The following is a 23047-nucleotide window of genomic DNA, read 5'->3' on the forward strand; positions in this document are numbered from 1 at the left end:
TGTAGCATTTACTCTTTATTGCATGGTATGACGTACCTAGAGTAGTGGGAGCATGAAGGGTTCTAAAATAGCAAACTCCATCTGCAGCAGCATCCTGTGCCTCCCCACTCAGTCTGTGGCTGATGCTATTAGAAATATGATAACACATGAGCAAGGGGGTGGGAACCCTGATAACGAATAGTTGTTTTTTGCAAATACACATACACAGCTTACAAGGAAGCCCCAATGGAAACAAGACAAATAACACTTGATGTATTGTCTATAAAATGTAGACTCCGCAATAAAAAGCCAAAGGCACATAAAAATATATTTCAACTTTAAAAATAACTTAGTTACAGTAATACCTTGCTTGTTTTTACCAACATGTAGCTGACAGTCAAACTTCTGCAACATGGAAATAATATACAGGGATATATAAGAACCACAAGAAGAAAACCCCGGTCCCATAAGGTTGTTCAAATATGAAGACAGTAAAATCTTAACACTGGAGAAGTTGCGATGGTGAGCCCAAGGAATACAATATACAAAAGAGTCTAAGAAAAGCAAAGGCTTAGGTGTTAAGCAAGTTTTGATTTCTTCTCACAACATGCTGTAAAGCGCCTTGGAAAGACCCATTGGCCTAGCCCTCTTCAGACAGCCTGGATTTCTGCCTGTCTGCAAACCAACAAACAAAACTGAGCTGAGCATCAGCAGTGCCTGCTGAAAAAGAGCTCTGACTCACTCCCTCTCTCTTTTTCTTTTTGCCAGGACAGGTCTGTTTTTTTTTTTTAATTTTTAAAATTATTGTTTTCAAAATTGTTTTTGCAAACAGGGCACGGCGGTTAAAAAAATATTTTGTAGGAACGGGAACATTATTTTAGAAAATGCATCACACTGCTGCAAAAAAAAAAAAAAAAAATCCAGCCAGGGCAGTTCTTTCCATCAGTTGTGGTTAGCTGCGTTTTTGTTTCTGCTTATTTTGGTAGCTCTGACTCCACAGGGAAAGAGCTGACTCCAGGTTACTTATTTTTATCCATGGCGTTCAGGACCTCATCCAAAAGTGAGGGTCCAAGATCCAGCTGCAGCGAGAGCAGGGAGCCGGTCAGGTCAGAGAGGGAGTCCTCCGATTTAGTCTTCGACTTCATGAGCTCGCAGGAGGCAGGATGCTCAAACATGTCCTCCGCGGGCCAGTCGGAGTACTGTTCCGACAGGCTGGAGGCGTGGCTGTCCCTGCCCTGGCTGGACTGAGAAGCGGACCCGCTGGAGCCCCACGAGCTGTCTCCCTGGTGGACCGTCCCGTTCTCCAACAGACAACTCTTCTCCTGAACTTTCTCTTCCACGACAGGCTCACAGCTGAGCCTTGGCAACTTAGGACGCCCAAAGGACTCCTGCTTGGAACTGAATGTCACTGGTGACAATAAGGGCAGAATGAGAGCCTGGGATCCTCCGATGGTCGGGAGGGAGATGGCATTTTTGAGCACAGGGGAGGGCGTTTCTGTGAACATTGAGTCCGAGGTGCTGTTGGCCCGGAAGAAGTCATTATGTCCAGGGAATTGGCCCGAGTGTGCTTTTTCTTGGTTTCCAGGCAAGAGCTCATAGTTCCCTTGAAGGAAGGAAATATCTCCAAAGACATCATGCTGGCCCTCTTTGCCGATGTGAATGGTGTGACGAAAGTCCCCCAAGGGAGGACTGATCATATCAGGGGACAGAATGTCCCTCAGTTTATATTTCTTTCCCTTCTTGTTATTGGCCGCTTTCAGGTAAATTGGGGTCTTGGCTGGCATTTTGGAAACCTAAGAATGTGTGTTTCACAGATGGGGGAAAGACGACCTTCTTCGCGGGTATCCCACACTTCCAAAAGAGCCCTTTTGATAAGAACCGTCACATTATTTCTTTCTCAAGTGGCTCTGAGATGACACAGGGTCTGGGAGGTCTTGCTCAGTGAAGCACCATGAGTATCTTCCGCAGAGCTGGTCACATCATCCGGTCCCCTCCACAGCACCGAGAAGCCTGGAAAAGAACCCAAGCAGGCATGATCACCCAACCTTTAGGGTCCGCTCAGCCCTCCCGCTCCCCAAATTTACTATCCCAGTGCCTGGAAGTAACAGCTAGGCCACATCACACCTAAAACCCAACTTATTTGCTTCTCCTGACTGTGATAACTTTAATCTCAGGAAGGATTCACCAATGCTGGTGTTAGTTCAGGGGAAAACAGTAAAAGAGGTACTTAGTCCCTAAACCTAAAATATCAGTGCTTTTTAAACATGGCATGGTTTTCTGAACACATCTAAGATTTTAGTCTCCCTCTCTTCTAAAACCTGCTGTCAAGGGACTAGAGATATGGGTCAGCAGTTAGAAGAACCTGCCGCTTTTGTAGGAGACCCGGGTTCTGATTCCAGCACCCACGGTTGGGGGTGGGGGGGTCATACCTGTCTGTGATCCACTTCCATGGGATCTGACACCTTCTTCTGACCTCCATAGCAGTAGGCATGCATGTAGTACACACATACATGCAGGCACTCACAAAACAATAACAAAGCCACCTGCCATCAACACAGGGCTGACTGGGTCTGTTTTAAATTATATTTTATTTGCTTTGAATGCACACTAACAAGAGTTGGGTTCTGTATACAAATGAGATGACTAGCCCTAAAGGAAGGAGACTGGAAACTATCATTTAATAAGAGACACTGACTACTATATAATGGTTCAAGAAAACCTTACTCTAATGCATTCTTACAAATTGGGAGATGGGGGGGCACAAACACACAGCTAGGACAGCGGGAAACTACAGCTGGGATCCAGTTGTGGCAGAGGACTACTGAGCCACCATGGGCTCCAGGGTTTAACAGTATTCTGGGATGGAAAAGAAAGAGCTGCTCCCTTTCAAAGAAAACACACTGGGACCAAATACAGTAAGCTGAGTGCCCCAGGACCTTTAAGAATGTCAGTATAAGTTGAGCCCTCTGTCTAGGGAGGTGGCATTCTAAGGCCGACTCTGGGTGTTAACAGTGCCAACTGCAATTTGCTTCTATCCAGAGAAATAGAGCAGCGGTCACTCCCTGGTTAAGTAACATTACAGAAGACCCCATCTGAGCTGGAGAGTGGGGAGGACAGAGGGAGGGGCATGGAAGAGGGCGAGAACAAAGAGAACGTGTTGGACTGCTCACGTGTGCCCGTGCACCTGACCAAGCTCCCTTGCTGGTTTGGAGGTACAATCTGTTTACCCCACCTAGCCTCTCATGAGACGTGGCTCTAGCTCACACCTTGGTCACATCCCAGTGAGGCCTGGGCTCCAAACCCTGCCCAGATACCCATGACTTAATATAAGTGGATATCAATGCAGGTAAAACCAACACATCCTCCCTGTGGATACTATACGCTGTGAATAAAATGCGGAGTGGTCCGAAAGATAGTCCAGGCATGGCAGCCCCTCCCTTGCTGAGGAGAAACTTTCTTTTTGAAAATCCCCCTCCATCTACCCCAGGAGCTGACACTGAGAGGCTAAAATGGCCCATCTTCTCTTACCCTGCTTCCCCTCCCTGTCCCCTGGCAGCAAGACTGACAATCAATGCTCCTAGGTCTGGGTCAGACGGTGGCTTGAAGACAGTCACATTTGCTTGGCAGCAGCTGGAGGCCCTCTACATCTGTTCCATATTTCTCTCCTTTCAGCAAGAGTTTTAAATTCACTTATCGGTGACAGGTGACAAGGGCTGTGCTCCACCACCCACTGGAAAGGTTAACAGCTAGCTCTGTCTGGGAATTGGCTTATCCGGCATGCAGCAAGCAGCATGCCGCCAGCCAGCCAGCCACCCAGGTCCCAGAAGGCAGAGTAGGAGGAGCAGAAGACACCTAGCCCACTTGGCTTTGTGTGTGAGGAGGAGGCCGCAGGTTTGCTCTCACCAACAGTAAGTACACTGACCACAGAGCCACCAGATAAAGTAAGACTCGGGTTCTGGAGGTCCTGTCCAGCTCTGGTTTGGGTCTTGTCTCAATAACAGAAGGTGAAGCCATCATAGAGAGTGTGGTGGTAATGCCTGTACCATCAGCACTACAGAGGCGGGGGCAGGAGGATTATGACTTCAAGGTCATTCTGTGCTAGCTCAAGGTCACTCCTAGCTACTTGAGGCCTTATCTCACAAAGCCAACAGAGGCAAACAGCTGAACCGCTGGAAGACCTGATAAGACACCTTCCTTATACCATAGGTACACAACACAAAGTCCCAGCCCAGGGCCCTAGGGACCTTGCCCCAGGAGGTGGTAGGCAATTCCAGAAATTCCAGGGAAGAACACCCCCCACCCCACCCTGGGAAGTATCATCAGCACACAGGGCCAGGATAGCAGCTGCCATGGAGAAGATTTACCGCTTGCCATTGACACCTGCCTGAGGTCTGCTGGGGTTATGTAAGGCAAGAAGTACCCAGGGCAGGGCATTCCAGAATACCAAGCAACAGTCCTCTGCCTCTGACGAGGCCACTGGCATCCACTCTGCAAATGAACAAAGATGGTAGGGAGGAGAAAGGGAAGAAACACTTGCTCCTATCTGAGGAAGGGGTGTTCAGTACCAAGGCTACTTGGTTGCGCCTCTTAAAGCAGCCCCTGCTTGGCTACAGAGGTTCTCTTGGCTTGGTAAGGCAGGATTGATGTTGTTGGCATGAAGACAAAAGAGACCAGAGATACCGAGGTGGAACAGGGGGATAAGGAGGGGCTGTGAGAAGGCTACATAGCAGCAGAGGGTAGGATGCCAGACACCATGTGCCAGGCCTAACAGCTGTCAAATACATGAAAGCGTGTTTCACTTTTTAAACAGGAGGATGTCGGACAAAAAACACCAACTCTTCCATCTAAGAGAGTACAGTCCTGACAGCACCCGGTAGCTATGACTCTTGTGTCCTCTTGTGTCCTCTCCTGGATCCATGAATCGTCCCAGCACTGCTTATCAGTTCGTGGATCTACTTTCTTGGCTCTTTGAACACCATTTCTGCCACTGCTCACACAGAAACTAAAGCCTTCCCTAGAAAGACATCGTATTTACTGAGGGCCTCTCTTTGTTCCCACAATGCTTCACTCTCCAACTCACAAGAACCCAAGACGCCCCTGGAATGTTAAATGTCCCCATTTACAAATGAGGCACTACTGGGGCACAGACATTGAGTCATCCTGCCAAGACAGCATATTAGAGCCAGGAGCACACTAAACCAGGAGGCTAGGCTTGTACTCTGAGGTGGTAAGACATTTAGAAAGACATTCTCTGGAAATATAGCTCCCTAGTTACCAAGGGACTGCATTCCAGAGCCTGTTGGAGACACAAAGGCATGCAGAGCCAAGGAGGATGGAGAAGAGGCTCCTGCATAAGTGACAGGAGTGTGAACAGCCCCTGCCTCCAGCCAGACAGCAGGTCATACGCCATTGGGCTCAGATTCCACATATAGGGGCTCGGTTCACTTGAAGATGTGGGAGGTACTATGTACAAGGGTATCCAATCAAACATTTGTGATAGTCAAGAGCTGGACACAACCTAGTTGTCTACCTGCACCAGATCTACACATATGGTCCAGACACACAACTTAGTAGCATTTATATCTAAGAAGGAAAGAAACTTAATACAGCCACAGGCCAAGAGCCCAGTGTTGCTCATGATCAGAGGAAGGCGCAGAAGGGAAGGATGCAATCTAACTGCCTTGCTTGAATATCTATACAGTGTATCTATAAATAGTAAGAAACTGACAATGGCGAGTGCTCTCAGAGAGCAAACATGAATGGAAGAGACAAAGGTGGAAAGGATACATTCATGTTGATCCTTTGTGATTTCAGGTTTCTGGACCATAGAAATGAGATGGCTATTTCAATATTAAAAATGTAACATAAATAAACGTGTAGGGCTCAGGCAGTGACTTAGAGAGTAATTTTGCAAAATTAAGGTGCCACACGATCAGAGATTACTACTGTGCTTCAGTCACTGTACTGCGTGACCTTTCTGCATCTCTGCCCATCTCCTTTGACCAAGAGCTGCTGTCCAGTCTCCCGTGTGCCAGCTCTCCTTAGCATTGTGCACGCTCACCATCTTCCTAGAGCCTTCAAAGACACTCGGGTTGGTTTCTACTTGCAGACTGTTCTCAACACACATCCCTTGACTCTGAAGTCCCACGATTACATTCTCGTGGCCTACAGATCATGGTGTTCCTTCTCTGCTACTATGAGAGTTGATAAGACTCGTCTGGGAAGTTGCCCTCCTTAGAAGACAAACACTCAGGCTCTGGGCACTGGCAAGGGCAGCTCTGCCAACAAAGGACCCAGCTCCCAGCCAATCATCAGGCATCCTCTCCCAAGGAGACCGGGGATATCCAGCTTCCAATGGGCGTGCTCCTACTTGCAGGTGCTATGAGAAATCCAAGGATGTTGTGGTAGTGTGAATGTAATTAGCCCCCATAAGCTCATCAGGAGTGGCACTATTAGGAAGTGTGACTTTGTTGGAGTAGATGTGACCTTGTTGGAAGAAGTGTGCCACTGTAAGGGTGGGCTTTGAGGTCGCCTATGCTCAAGATATGTCCTGTGTCTCAATTCACTTCCTATTGCCTTCTGATCAAGACAGAGACAGCACCATGTCTGCCTGCAGGACACTGTGTCCCACCATGATGGTAATGGACTAAACCTCTGAAACTGTGAGCCACCAATTAAATGTTGCTGTGGTACTGGTGTCTCCGCAGAGCAATAGACACCCTAATTGAGACAGATGTCAATACCCAGAGAAATACCTTAGGGGCCATTAAAGGTGCACCTCTGTAGGAAAGGAGATGGTGGGCTTGTCACTCCTGTATGAGTCTAGGTAATTCTAGCTATTCACTTGTGACAATCTTAAGCATATATGGCAGATAATGATTAAAAATAACCCACAGAAATAACAACTTGATTCTTCACTGCTGATTATTTGGGGGAGGGAGGATGAGAGGCCCTCAGAACCAAACCTGTTTTAGCTTCCATCCTGTTAGGGCCACAGGTGTGTGTCACTATGTCCAGCTTGCTCTGTCCCCCTCACCGCACTTCCTGGAAACAGTGTCTCACTCTGCAGCTTAAGCTATCTCAGAAGTCACTATGTAGCCCAGGCAGGCCTCAACTGACAGTCCCCCTCCTGCCTTGGCCTGCCACTAAGCTGAGGGTCGAACATCTTTTTCTTCTGTCATTCTTTTGGCAAACCAAATGATGCTAAACGCACTGTGATGGCTGCTCTCAGTTGTCAACCTGACTATATCTAGAATGAAGTAGAGGCAGAAATGGAGGGCACACTTGTGAGAGATTTTCTGCTTGGTTTGAAGTGGATGAATCCACTTCTAGTCCAGACCTTTGATGTAGGAAGACACACACCTTTGATCTGGATCTTGAGGCAGGAAGTCACAGCTTTAATATGGGCCATACCTTCTGCTGGAAGTCTACACAAGAACATAATAGAAGGAAGCCTTTGCTCTTTTCCTGCCTGCCCCCGCCTTGCCGGGTCTCATACATCTTCACAAGCATTGAAGTGGAGCCTACTTCTTTGGAATTGCAGCATGTATTGAAGACCGGCTGAGACACCCAGCCTTGTGGGCCTGAGCAACTACTAGATTCTTGAACTTTCTGTTCACAGCTAGCCATTGTTGGATTAGCTGAACTGCAGCCTGTAAGTCATTCCAATAAATCCCTTTTATATGTATTGAGAGAGACAGAGACAGAGACAGAAAGATCAAGAGATTCATTCCATGAGTTCTATGACTCTAGAGAACCTTGACTAATATGAATACCAAAATAAGTAAGCAGACAGCAAGGGTGTGTGGGACAAGGGTTATAAAAAAACAAATTACTGACTGAAAAAAATCAGCTCCTGAATTGCTCAGAATTGAGTGTACTGGCAACTTACTAGGTTTTAAAGAGAACAAAGATGTTGAACGGGGGTCGGGGAGTGAGGAAGTCATTTATTTTAAGAAAGGAATGCTTAGTTTGTCTACTAATTATTTTTAGATTAATCCTTAGTTGGGAGAAAGGATACAAAAAAAAAATGTCCTGCATCCTGCAAAACAGGTTGCAATGCTAGTTCAAAACACACGTGAGAAAACAAGGTAGGTGTGTGAGGAGGGTGCCGCCCTCCTCGGGGACCATTCTTTTCCTTTCCTTGTAGGAAATGAGCTGGGATTCAAGCACCCTTCCTGACTCGGTTACAGATCATTCAGGGGCATCCCAGCTTTTTTTTTTTTTTTTTACCCCCATCTGTACTGGATATGGGACCCAGGGCCTAGGCATATATATGTTCAGGCACTGAACCACCAAGCCATATCCCATGCCCAAATTCTGATCATATCTCCCCTTTGTCCTTTTGCTGGAGCACGGTAACCACGAGCCCTCTCCTGGCGCCCAGCGACAGCACCCCCATATGCCCATTAAAAACATAGTTACCCTTTCCTGTATAAATCAACAGTCTTAGGAAACCTGACGGAATGGCCATCCTCCACCTGGCTCCCAGCCTGAGCATCTTCTGAGTGTTCCACTCTGCCACCAACTGGGAGGAGAAAGCAGTAACTCCTTGATCTCTCCCTTGCACTCAAGACTCCTGAACTGCACTGGCCTCTGGGCTCTACTCTTTGGAAGCACAAAGGCTACCTGGAACATGTTTCTGCATGTTCTGGAGAGGGCAGCTGAAGGTGAACCCAGCAAGGTAAAAGAACACTCCAACAGTTAAAAGAAAACTAACTAAGGAAACACTAATCTTTAGTGATCTGAAGGCTTCTTTTCACTGCAATGAAAAAGAGATTAACTTGTTCAGGGAGGGCTCTAGGGCAACTAAGCAGAAAATACCAGAACACAGATCTTGACTTCTTCTCTAGGGAGGAAGCACGGGGTGCCAGGAGAGTGGAGAACGAAGGGACAGTGTGTGCTCTTCAGACCCATGGCCCCACAGGGGGAGGGCATGTACCCAGAGCCTCCCACAAGGCACATGCATGGCGTTAACCCTCCCACAGGGGAACACTCACTAATCTCTCCAGGGTTCCATTCCACACTCCCCCATAAACAGGCCCACAGACCTATTTCACACTCCCCCATAAACAGGCCCACAGACCTATTTCACACTCCCCCATAAACAGGCCCACAGACCTATTTCACACTCCCCCATAAACAGGCCCACAGACCTATTTCACACTCCCCCATAAACAGGCCCACAGACCTATTTCACACTCCCCCATAAACAGGCCCACAGACCTATTTCACACTCCCCCATAAACAGGCCCACAGACCTATTTCACACTCCCCCATAAACAGGCCCACAGACCTATTTCACACTCCCCCATAAACAGGCCCACAGACCTATTTCACACTCCCCCATAAACAGGCCCACAGACCTATTTCACACTCCCCCATAAACAGGCCCACAGACCTATTTCACACTCCCCCATAAACAGGCCCACAGACCTATTTCACACTCCCCCATAAACAGGCCCACAGACTTGCCTCTGAAAAGGCGTTCTGTTCCAATGCAGCTGTTTTCACTTGCTAATATGCCTAGCCAACCTTGGGTGTCAGGAAATTTAAGCCTTCCTACACAGCGACCTCTCAGGCCAGTCCTCTTGCAAACCTCAGTAGGGTGCTTCTTCCAGGAAAGAATTTCAAAATTCACAGAGAGAAGAATTTTGGCTTGGGGGAGGGGGGTGCGGGGACCAAGACCAGAGGCCGGCAATGGCATCCTAAAGGAAGGACATGCTTTTCATATTTCTGACCCACTCTACTCCACCTACCACGAGATAAAGTGCCCTTTCTATCTTTAGAGTCTTATCTCCTGCCCATGGCTCTTAAACTGAGGACAGACCAGCATATTGCAAGACTGTGAGCTTCTATGAGCCCGAGCTCTTGCTGCTGAGCTTTGTCCTGCAAACCCTTGCCAGACTGAGCAGCCTGGATTTTATGAACCCACTCAGAAAGTCTGATCGCCCATCTTCAATTATTTATAAATGGACCTCTTGCTTATGATTAAACAACAGCTTGTATTTACTTTGCGTTTACAACCCCAATTATATGGGGACCCACAAAAAACCATGTGGGACACTCACTGCTAATTTATGTACACTTCTTACATTTAACAGGACTTAATTGCACAATGTGAAAGATCTTTTAGAAGCATAACTAAATGACAGGACTCCTACCTCCCAAGGTACTCACACTTGTGAAGAGAGCCCATTAGGGTGTTTTCCCTTATAAAGTAAGTTACAAGGGCAGACTATATGGACATCAACTCCTGACAGTTATAACCAGGTAAGCCGAGGGCAAGTTCTCGCATGCCTGGTTCATTTTGCATGACTGGTTTTCTACAGAGACTTAGCCTCAGTGCTGGCCAGAAGCAGGCAGCACGCACTGTAGTTTAACAAGCAGGACTCCAACAAGGCCATTACTGTGAGCTGCTCACCTGCTCCAAAGCTAATGGATCCAACTCGGTCTGTGATGATACAAGGATAATATCAACGCAGAAAGAATTTTGACCCTCTCGTTTTCAGCACTGTTCAATCATTGTAAACGTTGCCCCATAGCCAAGATCTTCCAAGACTGCTTAGGGGCTCAAAAAGAAAAGCAGAAACAACCTGCTAGCCGTTGCCAGTGCAGAGCCCGGGTCCTGACAGCAGTGCCACCAAACAACGCAAACTAGGTTGACAGGTGACCAAGAATTCAGAGCACTACAGACAGGCAAAGTTATGGTCCTCTGCTGTGGTGCTACCTTCTCAAGTTGTACACTCTGAAAACTCTTTTGGGGTCACAAAAGGGACAGAGAGGATTTCCAAGCTATCCTCCTACTTGTTAGGGCAGTCTGTAGTCACTCACGCTCCCTGAAGGGTTAGAACAGGCTTCTCCGCATCATATATACACTGGATATGTGGCTATTCCACTGTCAACCATGTCTACAGAGGACTCCCCTAGGTTAATTATACACTTGTCCATATCCACACGTTTCATTGAATGTATGCATGCTCTAATTAGGCTGAAAACTCGTCTACAAGCGCAAACTGGGTCTTATTTATTATTGTCTCCTACAACAATCACATAGCACACACTGAACTCCAAATTTGTAAATATTTAATCCATAACCAATTTGATTTTACCATCACAAGAGACAGGTTGATTGGTTCCAAGAAAGCAACCCAGTGTGCAAATGATGAGGTGGATCTAAAATGCCTGGCTTTCTAAAGAATTGACATGTGTAGTAGCTAACAGACAAGTGCTTGCTGTGAGTCAGGCAGGTTTTGGCTCATGGCATACTTAGACCCCACCATCTAGGAAACAGTCTTGAATTGAGTTCATGTTTCGGGTCAATCAGCAGGAGCCAGAATTTCTGCCACATCTGAATGTTCATTTGGTAACATGACACCTACCAACCAAAACTATCTGTCCCCGAAGCCCAGCAGCACCAGAAGAAAGGATGTGTTGAGATCTCAGTAGCAATGACCTAGAGACGCTAACTTGACCTTGCCGGACACTCAGAATTGTTGGCAAGGGTCCTACACACGCACCCTTCCACCTCTAACTCACTACAGCTTCTTAATAAGTTTGCTGCTATGAACAATAATCTCAAAAGGAATTTGACTTTGTGGTTAAGGTCAAAAGATTAAAAATTTAAAGCAACAAGAAAACCTCTGAGCCTCAAGGAAAAAACAAACATCCTGTTCTTAGAAAATATCCCATGTTGTTAATTCTTTTCCCAGAGGAAGCATGCACACGTGGCAGTGCCTAATCTCAGGGCTCAACTGGGCGGGGGACAATAGCTCTCCCACTCTGCTCACACTGTACTGCCCTCCGCACTCGCCGAAACCAAGCTGTGTCCCCAGGTGGAACGCCAGCCCTACCTTCTTACCATCAAATGCTGTTCATAACATCCTCTGAGACTGGCCTCACAGTCACTTCCTTCCTGGAGGAAGTTTTCCCAAACTCACCTCACGTAATCCTGCTTCACTCTGTGTGACTCAGGGGACGTTCTCAGGTGTTATGTAGAACTTATGTCATTTGTTATTTTCCTGTTTTCTGGCCTTGTGGCTTTTATGCGGACCTCAAGAGTAAGGTGAGCAGGGAGCTATAAAGGAGAGCTGCTACTGTAGTCTTTTTACATGCTGGCCACTAACAGAAGTCCCTCAGTTTTCACCACGTAAGCTCTTGTTTTCTTTCTCTCCATCTCCCAGGTCAAGAGCCCACAATAGCCGGACTGGATCTGGGCCCTGACCTGTTTTGGTAAGTAAAGTTTTATTGGAACACACAATGAACAGGCATTTGTTTTTGTACTCTCCACTGATCGGCAGTTCTCCGTGGATGGTAGTTCTGTACCCACAGCAAGCAACAAATATCTGCAGACATTTTTGATCATGTGACCTTAAGTAGATGGGACTGGTTAGTGGCACCTCATGGACACAGGACAGGAATGCAGTGTAACAACCCCCATTTCCAGGACAGTCCCTCCAAGAAATAACTACCAGGCTGTGAGTCTCAATAGACCATAGCAGAATTGCCGCTGCTCTACAAGGGCAGGACTGACAGCTGGGCAGAGAATGCAGTGGCCTTCAAAGTGTAAGATGTCAACTGACCCCTTACAAAAAGGGTTTGAACCCCTTCTTTAGAAGCTTGCACCTCTGCAGGGCTAGGAGACTGTGGTCCATCCCAACCCCTGAATCACACGCTGCACGTGGTTTCAACTACCACCTCTAATGATAACTTCAGCTCACACACACCTACTTAAGTCTGTACCAGAACCACTGAAAGCGGTCTGTGGGCGGGGCCAATCTGAAGGTAATGAAATTGAAAGTAAGCTCTTAGAAACATTGCCATAGCAACAAAACATGGTTGGAGTTCTGGCCACCACTGAGGTGGCTAGCTACTGAGAGATTTGGGGTGCATACTGCTGATGTTACTGTGCAGGGCCTGAGCTGTGTCTCACTGTGCTCAGTAAGTGGAATTATTCCACCACAGATTGGAAACTGAAGTCAATAGGCAAAACAGTAGCTCTTCTCAGAGAATCCAAGAACACTGGATTTCTCTCTTGCATTCTATGGCTCCCCACTTTACTGTCCTGGGAAACCCCATCTTTCCTCCCTCTGGCTGCCCATGGTGAGGGCTTCATCTGCTTTCTTCTCTTCGTAAATATCAAAACCCAGCCATCAGTCCAACTTGTCCCTAGCTATAGTCTCCTGTCAGCTTCAAAATTCTATCAGCGAGAGTCTCTCTCCTCATTTGCCCCACAATCCATCGCTGTCTTGCTCATTGCCTCCTATCTTTTTACCTAGAATCCACCCACAATCTTAAAACCCTTCAGGGGCAGGCCCGCCCTTGCAGTCTGGAGATAAGATAGCACCGGATACAGAGGCCAACTGAGGAGCTGCCTAGCCCTGCAGCCAGGGTTCTTCCTAGTTGCCAACGCCTTGGGAGCAACTTCGCATCATGTGCACATCTGACGTCCACCAACTATCACATGGTACTGCAGCTACTGCTTCCTTACCCAGCATGAGAAGGAACCATTTCACTCAGAAGGTGCTAAAGAGAGCATGTTTGTGAAGGTGACATGACTGCAGAGTGTCCTATTAGAGTTAGGACTGTCTTGGACTATTTGGACCTTCCAGTTACACTCAGGTCCAACTTAAGGAATAATGAGCGCTCCTTGCTGCTCTTTCCTCTTAGGGGGAAGTGAGTTCAGGAGAACTTGGAAATCTCAGGCAAGTACAATGGGCATTCTATCGCAAAGGGAAGCCCGAGGCGGAGCAGGCAGCAGCCACAGGAAAGGACTCCACTTCTCCTGAGAACAGATTCCCAGGACTTCAGGAGGATGGAATGTCCTAAGGCCCAGCAAATACCTGTCTCCATCTGGTCACTTTGTAGAGCCTTTGAAAACCTATAGTGAGTGGTTTAAAAATACACAGCCAAACTGTTTTCAAAATGAATGAGCCTCTGTATTGATCGCTGCATCTGTTTTTAGTGAAATTGAGATCAGCCGGTACTGGCAAGTTCTTCCTCTACTTCCTTGGGAGAGCCGTCAGGTGGGTCGTACACACATGAAACTGATTTTGGCAAAGCTGGAAGAGAATCTTGCTGATAGGACAAATGATCCGAAAGGACATAGCAGCTGCACTTATCTCTAGACAGCATGGGACCCACAAGGGTCCCTCTATGCGCCTGTGACAGACCAGGGCGTAATATTACCTTAAAAGACTCGAGTAGGGGCAGGGTGAAGTCAACAGGAATCAGATGAATAAGTAGGAAGTCCTGCATTTGGGTTCAAGCTAATTACATAATCGTGTAAGTGCAGAATGAGGCAGGATGTGGCTGGCAGCTTGTATGAAAACAGACCTGGGCATTAGCTTACCACAAGCTTACTTGCGAGCTGACATTTTGAGGTGGTGGCTGAAAAGACCAAAGCCCTTGAAGGCTCCTTGCATGGGCCCCAAGCAGCATGAGACTTTTCCATAGCTTGCTTTGCTGGACCTTATCTGGAGACCCCATGCTTTAAGGGATTCTAGAAGCCAATGCCCATCACAATACTTTTTACCGGCTTATACCATTTCTGTCCCCCTTCCCTGTACCAGAGTGCTAATCAATGTCAGTGATTTCCTCTGAAGACTGGTGTTTCCTCCTCTGTGAACTTGAAATTGAAGCGTGGGCATCTTCTCAGGGCATGGCATGCCTGGCAAAGGTCTGGTGGGCAATGAGCACCAATCCAAGGGAGAGGCAGCTGCTTTGGTTTTAGTTAATTCCAGATATAGTCAAGATGACAGCCAAGAATAGCCATCGCAGAGGTTTCTTCTGATTGTATCTCTAATTGTTTTAACTAAAGTGTAAAGTCATCCAAACGATGTCAAACTTTTCGCTCAAGACAAAACTGAACACGAAACAATTCCTGTTTTGACTCCTTACACAGTAGCTGAGCCCCAGCTGAGTATGCCCCACCAGGCTGGTGGCAGCCGTTACCTCCTTCCAGGTGAGCCACTGAATTGAGGGGCCTTTCATGAAGGATCCAGAATACAAACCACCACCAGCATGAGCATGCACCAAGCTTCCCATCAGGTCCCAGCTCTGCATGACTAGAAGACACCTCACCCTGAAGACATCGGAAAGTAAGAAGCCATGGCTAGTTTGGTGTTGTGACCTGCCTACCGAGATCCAGGTGGCTCCAGCTTCTGGGTACAGTCACCTAGCCCGAGACTGGTCCCTCACATTCATCAACAACCAACATCCACTAAAGAACTGTGCAGTCCCAGATGCTGTCCTAGGAAAGGAGGCCATAGTAGCAATGTACAATGTGTAGAGAGAGATGCTGTTCTAGGAGAGGAGGCCATAGTAATGATGTACAATGTGTAGAGAGAGATAAGGGAGCACAGCCTCGGATAAACGGTTCATAGGCTGTGGCCAGGTCTTCGATAGAGACAGGAAACCCAAGCACCCTCGTGCTCTCAATGAATATCTGGGCATCACAGTCATCCCCTGGGCAAAAGAAGCCTCCATGGAGGTTGCTACTTCTCTGCTGTACTCTAAAAGTGACCTGGTGCAGGCTCCCCCGATTTCTATAGCATTCTCAGATGGCATGGCCACCAGGCCACCTCCCCTTGAATCTGAATGTTCTGTAGTTGGGAAGAAATGACTTTAATAAGCTGGGCAAGTGATAATGACTTCTTAACAATTTATAAGACACTAGAGGAAGAACTGGGTGGTATGACTAGTCTAAATTGTCCACTTGATAGTTTCACTAGGGAAATAAGAATGCTTAGATAAAGTAGGCTCAGTCTCTGCCTCCAGACAGCTTAATTAGGCAGTCATAGGAATCAATGAATTATTTTTAAGCCTAAATTTATTTTATTTTTTAATTAGTTCTTATTTAAATTAGAAAAAATCTTATTTTACATACCAATCCCAGTTCCTTTGCCTTCCCATCTCCCCATCCTCCCCACCAACCCTCCATCCCACCCCACCCCCACCCACTGCCCAGGGAGGGTGAGGCCTCCCATGGGGGCATCATCAAAGACTGTCACATCATTTGGGGCAGGACCTAGGCCCCCGCGTATCTAGGCTGAGAAAGTATCCCTTTGTAGGGAATAAGCTCCCAAAGTCCATTCATATACTAGGGATAAACAATGGTTCTACTGCCACAGGCTCCATAGACTGTCCAGCCTCCTAACTGGCCCCCACGTTCAGGGGGCCTGTTTCGATCCTATGCTGGTTTCCCAACTGTCAGACTGGGGTCTGTGAGCTCACTTTCTCAGGTCAGCAGCATAGTCTCGACCCCTTTGCTCATCCCTCCTCCCTCTCTACAACTGGAGGAATCAATGAATTACTGATACAGTGTTCAAGCTCGAGATCTCAGCACTCGGGAAGTGGAGGAAGGACCTGTCAGTGCTAAGCCAGCCTGGGAGACACAAGACCATCTCTCAAAAACAAGCAAGCAGCCGGGTGGTGGTGGCGCACGCCTTCAATCCCAGCACTCGGGAGACAGAGGCAGGCGGATTTCTGTGAGTTCGAGGCCAGGCTGGACCGACAGCCTCCAAAACAATACAGAGAAACCCTGTCTCATAAAACCAAAAAAAAAAAAAAACAAAAAAAAACCAAGCAAGCAAACAAGTGCCACACAGAAGAAAGCCCAGAATGCTGTGACATGCCCCAGAAAAGGAAAAAGAATGATAATTCCAGGAATTTAGAGCTGGCTGCCTCCCCCATTTCTTCAGATGAGAATAGAAGCCACCTGGAGAAGGGAGCATCTGCCTTGTGAACAGCTGGCCACCCCAAAGTGTATGGTCTCCACTCCTGCTCGGATTAAAAAAAACAAAAACATTTTCAGCCTGAACTGACCCTAGGCAAAAAATTAAATAAATAAAGGGTAAGAAATCAAATACATTTCCAAATGACCAAACTGGGTTTCACTGGGAATGCCTTTGTGTGTTTAAAGATGAGTGTAGCCTAAATGATTGTGATGTATTTGAATAGTACTGGTCTTTCTCAACTAGATGCATGACAGAGATCTATCACTGAAAAGATGTGTCTATAAATATGACCTGCAGGGTGTCACCAGAACAAGATGGATTCCCAAATGTGTGAGCTGTCCAGACAGAAGCCTGCCTTTGAAGTCCTTGCCTTGCAGCCTGCTCTGGCTCCTCAGGCGAGAACTAAACTGCTGTTTGCCAGCCCAAGGCCACTCTTTACTATTAGCAGGACTAATAGGTCACAAGGATGGATACTGGCTTATTAGAGTTAGGGATGATCTGAGCTCATCTAACACCAAATCCTGTTAGAGAGGAAACACAGGCTCCAAGAGAGGCCAGAATCCCACCATTCTGATCCACGTCAAGATACCAACCTATGTTTTCAGATTAGTCCTTCCCACATTTTGATTGTCCCCGGGTAATCTGGGTCAGTTGTATCAAACGGAGCCACCACTGATTTGCCAGCATCCTTCCAGCATGTTCTTTCGGCCCTATCCCTGTACTGCTTGCAGCTTGGCAGGCTGTACATACGACTGTGATGTGGTGCTCCCCACGTAGTAATCCTGCAGCCATTGTGAGGGCAAAGCAATCTGAGACAGAGTGAACGCTCTCTCCACCTGCAGCATCCCACAGGAAGGGGACATCATCAAACTGGCTTTCCACAGAGCCCCTTGCTGTTCTTTCTGAGTCTTTGGGAATGCTTCAGGAGTCACCCCATTGGGGCATTGCAGGAATGTGACCACTGCAGCACTGCTTAAGGCTAGAAGGCCAACCCTAACTTTCTGAGCATGCCAACAGCTTCTGTATCACAGAACATCACTTGCTTTTTAAACTTCCTACTTTAGAGTTCTATTGTGAACTAATCATGTCGTAAGCAGTAATGAACACACAAATTCATAGTGGGGCTCGTCAGTTTCCATGCACAGTTGGGCTACTTAGAAGTTGTCTTGTGGGAGGTGACTGGGGGTCGGAGCTGCTGGGTACTGGGGTTCTTGCATATAATTCCAGAATTCAGGAGGCTGAGGCAGAAGGCCCACATTTTCAAGGTCAGCCTGAGTTAGACACCCTGTCTCAAAAATCAAGACAAGAAACAAAACAAAACCACAACAAAATGCCATTGTTTAATGCCTATGTTTCCTACTATAAAGCCACACAGTTTTAAAAACTACTTTTCCACCAGAGGCCCTATCACACTCTGTCTGTTATCACTCTACTCTGGTAGACCTGGTCAAAAGTTTATCAAGGCCAAAGGGAACGCTTTTTTTGTTTTAAGAAAAACAGCAACAATAAACCTTCTCTGATGAATTGTTGATTGCTGTAGATTTGACTAGTTACCTGTCATAGTGTGTAGGATGTTGTTTTGTTTTGTTGTCTTTAAAGGAAGGGAGCAAGAAGGGAGAAAATTCCCGATCAAGTTGGACAGCCCCAACTCGGAGGCGATTTCCAGACCTTGTCCTGGGGACTAAGCAGCAGACTTCCCAGCTGATGAGAAACAGGAAGCAGGATGGTCCTGGGCAAGTGTGCTGAGCCTCTCTCTCTCTCTCTCTCTCTCTCTCTCTCTCTCTCTCTCTCTCTCTCTCTCTCTCTCTCTCTCCCTCTCTCCACTTATCTAGCGGCATCCACGCGTGTGCACCACTGTCACAGCCCCCTTCTGCCAAGGACAGAGTTCAGGGCCTTCCTACCTATCCACCCGTGGTTCCTGACTTGCCCGGTACCCTCAGGGCAGAATCACCCCTAACAGGCACTGAATATCCACTGAGTCCGGGGGCTGCAAGCCAGGTCTCCTGGATAGAATGACTTACCAGGCATGGTTACTTAGCCCTACTGCCTCTGACTGATCCAAAGATACGGCCTGCCTACATGAATACATGGGGCTGTATTCATTCCTGGTGCTGCGATGCCTTGCTCCTAGCTGGCTTTCTGGTGTTGGGTTCCACATTTTCACCTAGTGAATCTCTTTGTTTAGGATGTAACCTGCTTAGACCAACTCTAGCAGCTTCACGCTAGTTTGGCTGTACATACACAAGACTGAGCCACTCTTAATTAAATAATTCAACTTGTATTCCCTAAGGCTGGCAATTACTTCCTTTGGATGGTGATATGGTAAAATAGAATAATACAAAATTCCTTTCCATATTTGATAGCTTTCCTCCCAGACAATGAAGGTGTGGTATTTAGCACTAGGTCAAGCATACCTGAGTTCAAACCATGCTCTGCTACTTACTTAGCTGTGTAATGTTGACCAAATTACAGAACTCTTCGGAGCCTAAGTTCTCATCTGGAAGTGATGTACTTTGCCATCTAAAGACTAGCTATGGACAATCACACAACACTAACATGCAAGATGCAAGCAATGTGCCTAGGCTGTCTGACACTGAGTTACTAACTTCAGGTTTTCCCAGTCCCCAAACTCAAAAAGGCACCGGTTTCCATGTAGAAATTGCCACTCAGGCACACCCACATGTGGGTGTGTTCTTTACTGCCTAATTTTGGGCAAACTACATAACCGGCCTGTCTTCAGACACTGCACCTGTATAATGCAGATACTGACTGACACACCTTCTCTCATGGAATGATTACTTAGAAATAAAGGAGTTAATGCAGGCAATGGTGGCAGGAAAAGAGTACTTAGCTTAGCATTTAGGACAGGCTTAATGATAGAATTACTTTTGATGTGCCAATACGTGGTCCATTAGAATTCTCTGACCTGCACTCTGAAGAGATTTTGTTTCTAAATGAATCTGCTGCTAGTCTCAAACTACTCAACTTTTTCTCTGGGAAATAGAGTGTATTTAAAAATACAATTTTTATGTTCTTGATCAATGAAAAGAGAAATAGGCCTGTGAAACTCTAGTTTGAAAGAAACTAGGTTAGCCTACATGAAATCAGACTGAAGGCAAGAGTAATGATGAGGATGATGATGATGATGATGATGATGATGATGATGATGATGATGAGGAGGAGGAGGAGGAGGAGGAGGAGGATGAATCATTACAGTCTTCCTGGGGGCTGTCTAGGTCAGAAATTATATTCCACCCACTGGGTAAATGCTAAGTCAAATGGGCAAAGAGCTTGTGAAAATTTTATGGCTTGGTTAAAACCATAGAGTGATACAGGTTAAAGTGAATTTATCCTTGGTGCTGTTGAATAGCAGGAATTTTACAAGTGGAAAAGGGCAGCTTTTGTGAACATGTCAGACATAAAACAAAACTCCACGCTAAAGGGGAAGAACAGACGGGGCCAAATGGCTCGGGGAGCCGAGCTGCGGTCACTGTTACAGTTTTCTATGCATCCTGATTCCACTTGAGTTCACAATAAAATCAACAAGAAAACGTGTACTGCTCTACTCTAGTTGTCTTTCTTCAAATGCAAAGCAGAGTTTCAGAGCTCGGACTAGCGGGGCAGGAGGGAGCTCATCTGACTTCATGTCTTCAGGGGCTGCCACAGCCTCAGCACCAGGTTCCAGGCATGGAATTCAGAATGCAAATCTCTAGCAGATGAGAAGGCTGGAAAACAGAAACTGCCATGGACCCAGAAGGCTTCCAAAGTTCCTCTCTAAACATCCCATCTGTGAGCCCAGGGGCTGGGAGTGCTGTTTTATGCCATGGGTAGGGCCTATCGATAGGGAAACCTTGGCACTTCCAGATGGACTGTCAGCCATTCCTTGAACATAGATTTTATCGTTTATTTCACACCTGACAATGCTAGACATTTCACAACTGCCTCATGTCTGAGTCCTTTATCCTGAAAAGGGTGTTTGTGTATACTTATATCGGAACTGTCTATCAAACCACAATGGTGGAGACTTCTGGAACAGTCCAGAAGTATTGCTTCCTAGTTTAGTTGTCAGATGAAAGATATTTTTTATAAGTCGGAACATTGCAGGAGTCTTTTAATGGACGTAGGGATACCCCTGGGGCACACTGGCTGCTTCCTGGTGAGGCTTATTTCTCCCTGTGATGTTAAGGGGAAGTCCTAAGTCTGGGTCTGCTATTACAGGGACATCTGCTACCCTCCTAATATTTTCAAGGCCAGCACCCCTCCTCCATCCCCCTCCCAGAACTCAGGATATTTGCAAGGGCTACAAGCTGCCAGGGTGGGGGGAAGCTGAAGAAACCTTGTCTCCCTAACACATACATCAGTTCCCTCCCTAGAGCCCCCACACACTGCACACAGCAGCCCCCTCCCGAAACACACCAGGCTGCAAAGATTCATGTTCCAGTCCCGGTCTGGCATTCCTCTTCCCGCCCTCGTTTTAATTCACTCACTTTTTCCTTGTTTTAAACACAATGTAATTACTTGACTGTCAGCCTGGGCTGCACTCTGGGGCTTTTACTCCTTTCAGCACAGATGTCCTCCCAGCTTTGAAGCTGTTGTCTGCGCAGTGCCACAGCCGGCTCGGTAATGTAACATTCAAGTGCATATTTATTTTTAAACTGACCTCTCCTAGACGGTGCAGTTAAAGCAGGTCCTGCCAAAAAACATGCTACTTTCTATTTATAAGATGAAACACATGCCTTTGGGAGCAAAGGCGAGGGGGGTGGTGTGGAGTATAATAATTCATGAAGAAAAAAACGACTGGCCAGATAGGTCCATTCGTCCTCATGCCTGTGTCAAGACACTTAGTGAGGAGGACAAGGAAGAGAAAAAGAGGAGGAGGACGACGACGAAGAGGAGGAGGGTGAAATGTCTTGTAAACGCTTCATTTGTTCAGAAACCGCAGTTAAAAAAGAAAAAAAAATTTCAACTGCCAGATCTGCAGGTTGGAGCCTCAGTTACCATTGCTGCCCCTGCCAGCGAGGGAACAGCAGAGCTGCGCGGTGCAGCTATATGTGCTGCCCGGGTGCAAACACAACTACCGGGGCGCGGTAGCCAAGCGCGGTTTGTTCTGATGGAAACATGCAACACGAGCCCAGAATGCCTGTCAATAACTCGGAGGGGGCCCTGCTGCCTGCAGCCCCACCCTAAGGAAGCAAGCGGGCGCCCAGGGCAGAGCCCTGCATTCTGATTCCCTCCTGCATGGCTTCGGGTCCCATTTGGTCCTCTGAACATCAGCTCAGGAAGGCGGAGCCCTAGGTTATCCTCGCACCCTTTAAGTCTTCCAAGCCCAACAAACACCAGCACAAACTGGAAGGGATGGAGGCTGACGGTGGGACAGACTCACAGGTGGCGAGGCAACCTGGGCTACACACTCACTCACCAGCAGTAGCCTAGGCTCCTCGCTTCTGCCCCGGGGACGGGCGTCGGCCAGGGTCGCCTCCCGAGGGCGCAAGCAGTCCTCACCGGTGCGCGCGAGCGATCCGGAGGGGCGGTGACGGTTCACCGCGTAATCTGCTCCGGGGACTGTGCGCGGAGTCTCCAGAAAGGCAGAGGCCGCGGGACGGGGTTGCCGGTGTGCGTCCCGATGCTGCGCCGCCAGCGGCCGTTGGAAGCGTCCGCAACACTGAGCGCGCGGCGGCCGGACGCGCGGCCTCAACCTGCCGAGGGCGGGGCGCGGGGCGTGGCCCGGAGCGGGGCGGGGCTGGTGAGGCCCGGGGCGGGGAGAAGGGTGCTGGCCGCCCCGGACCCTCCCTCCGCCGTACCTGTCCCCTGCCCCGCACCACAGGCGGCGCGGCAGCGGGCTCTCGGAGGACAATGGGCGCCCACTGTCACCTCCCCCGAGACGTGGCTTCTCTCAGAGGCAAAGCCGCCTGGGGCTCCCTCGGGCACAAAGGAAAAGTGGCAGTCGAAGAGGTGGCCCGGGAGCTTTGCTGCCGGCGCGGTGCGGGAGGACAATAGGACTCCACCCGCACCCACACCCTCGTGTCCCCGCCTCTCCCTGTCCTACCTAGCCCATCTAGCAGTGCCGGCCTTCGCCGCAGAGGGAGGGGACCTGCGGCGAGGAAGGGACACCTGACCGCTTCGCCGGCCGCCGAGGCACGGCCGCAGCTCCCCCCGGGGACCCTCGAAGCTGCTGTAGCTCCGGGGAGGGACGGGGAGGGTCGCGGGCTGTCAATGTGAGGCTCGCTCCCCTCGTAAGCTGTCGCCAAAACCCGGAGCGCGGATCTGGCGCGCAGGCGACGCGGGGCTGGAGGCAGAGACCCTGAGGGACCAGGAGAAACGCAGACGCGGCA

The 23047-nt window shown here is 48.1% G+C and overlaps 1 protein-coding gene across 2 annotated transcripts; it reads right to left on the reverse strand.

Annotated features, from left to right (window-relative positions):
* Window positions 1-281: 281 nt before the first annotated feature.
* Window positions 282-22353, reverse strand: Cdc42ep3 (CDC42 effector protein 3). 2 transcript variants are annotated; one of them, XM_021229287.2, is made up of 2 exons: window positions 22218-22353; window positions 282-1989 (listed from the first exon to the last, which is right to left on the reverse strand). In XM_021229287.2, the coding sequence occupies exon 2, from the start codon at window positions 1761-1763 to the stop codon at window positions 999-1001; it is 765 nt and encodes a 254-aa protein (XP_021084946.1). In that variant the 5' UTR covers window positions 1764-1989; window positions 22218-22353; the 3' UTR covers window positions 282-998. The 2 variants fall into 2 exon arrangements, with proteins under 2 accessions (XP_021084946.1, XP_005073665.1); XM_005073608.4 differs by having other exon boundaries at window positions 22135-22349.
* Window positions 22354-23047: the final 694 nt, after the last annotated feature.

This window comes from Mesocricetus auratus, unplaced genomic scaffold (assembly GCF_017639785.1).
Source record: "Mesocricetus auratus isolate SY011 unplaced genomic scaffold, BCM_Maur_2.0 Super-Scaffold_100024, whole genome shotgun sequence".
Taxonomy (NCBI): Eukaryota; Metazoa; Chordata; class Mammalia; order Rodentia; family Cricetidae; genus Mesocricetus; species Mesocricetus auratus.

Coding starts and splice junctions, on each gene's coding strand:
- Cdc42ep3 (XM_021229287.2), bottom strand. CDS start 1,763: ATGCCAGCCAAGACCCCAATTTACCTGAAAGCGGCCAATAACAAGAAG.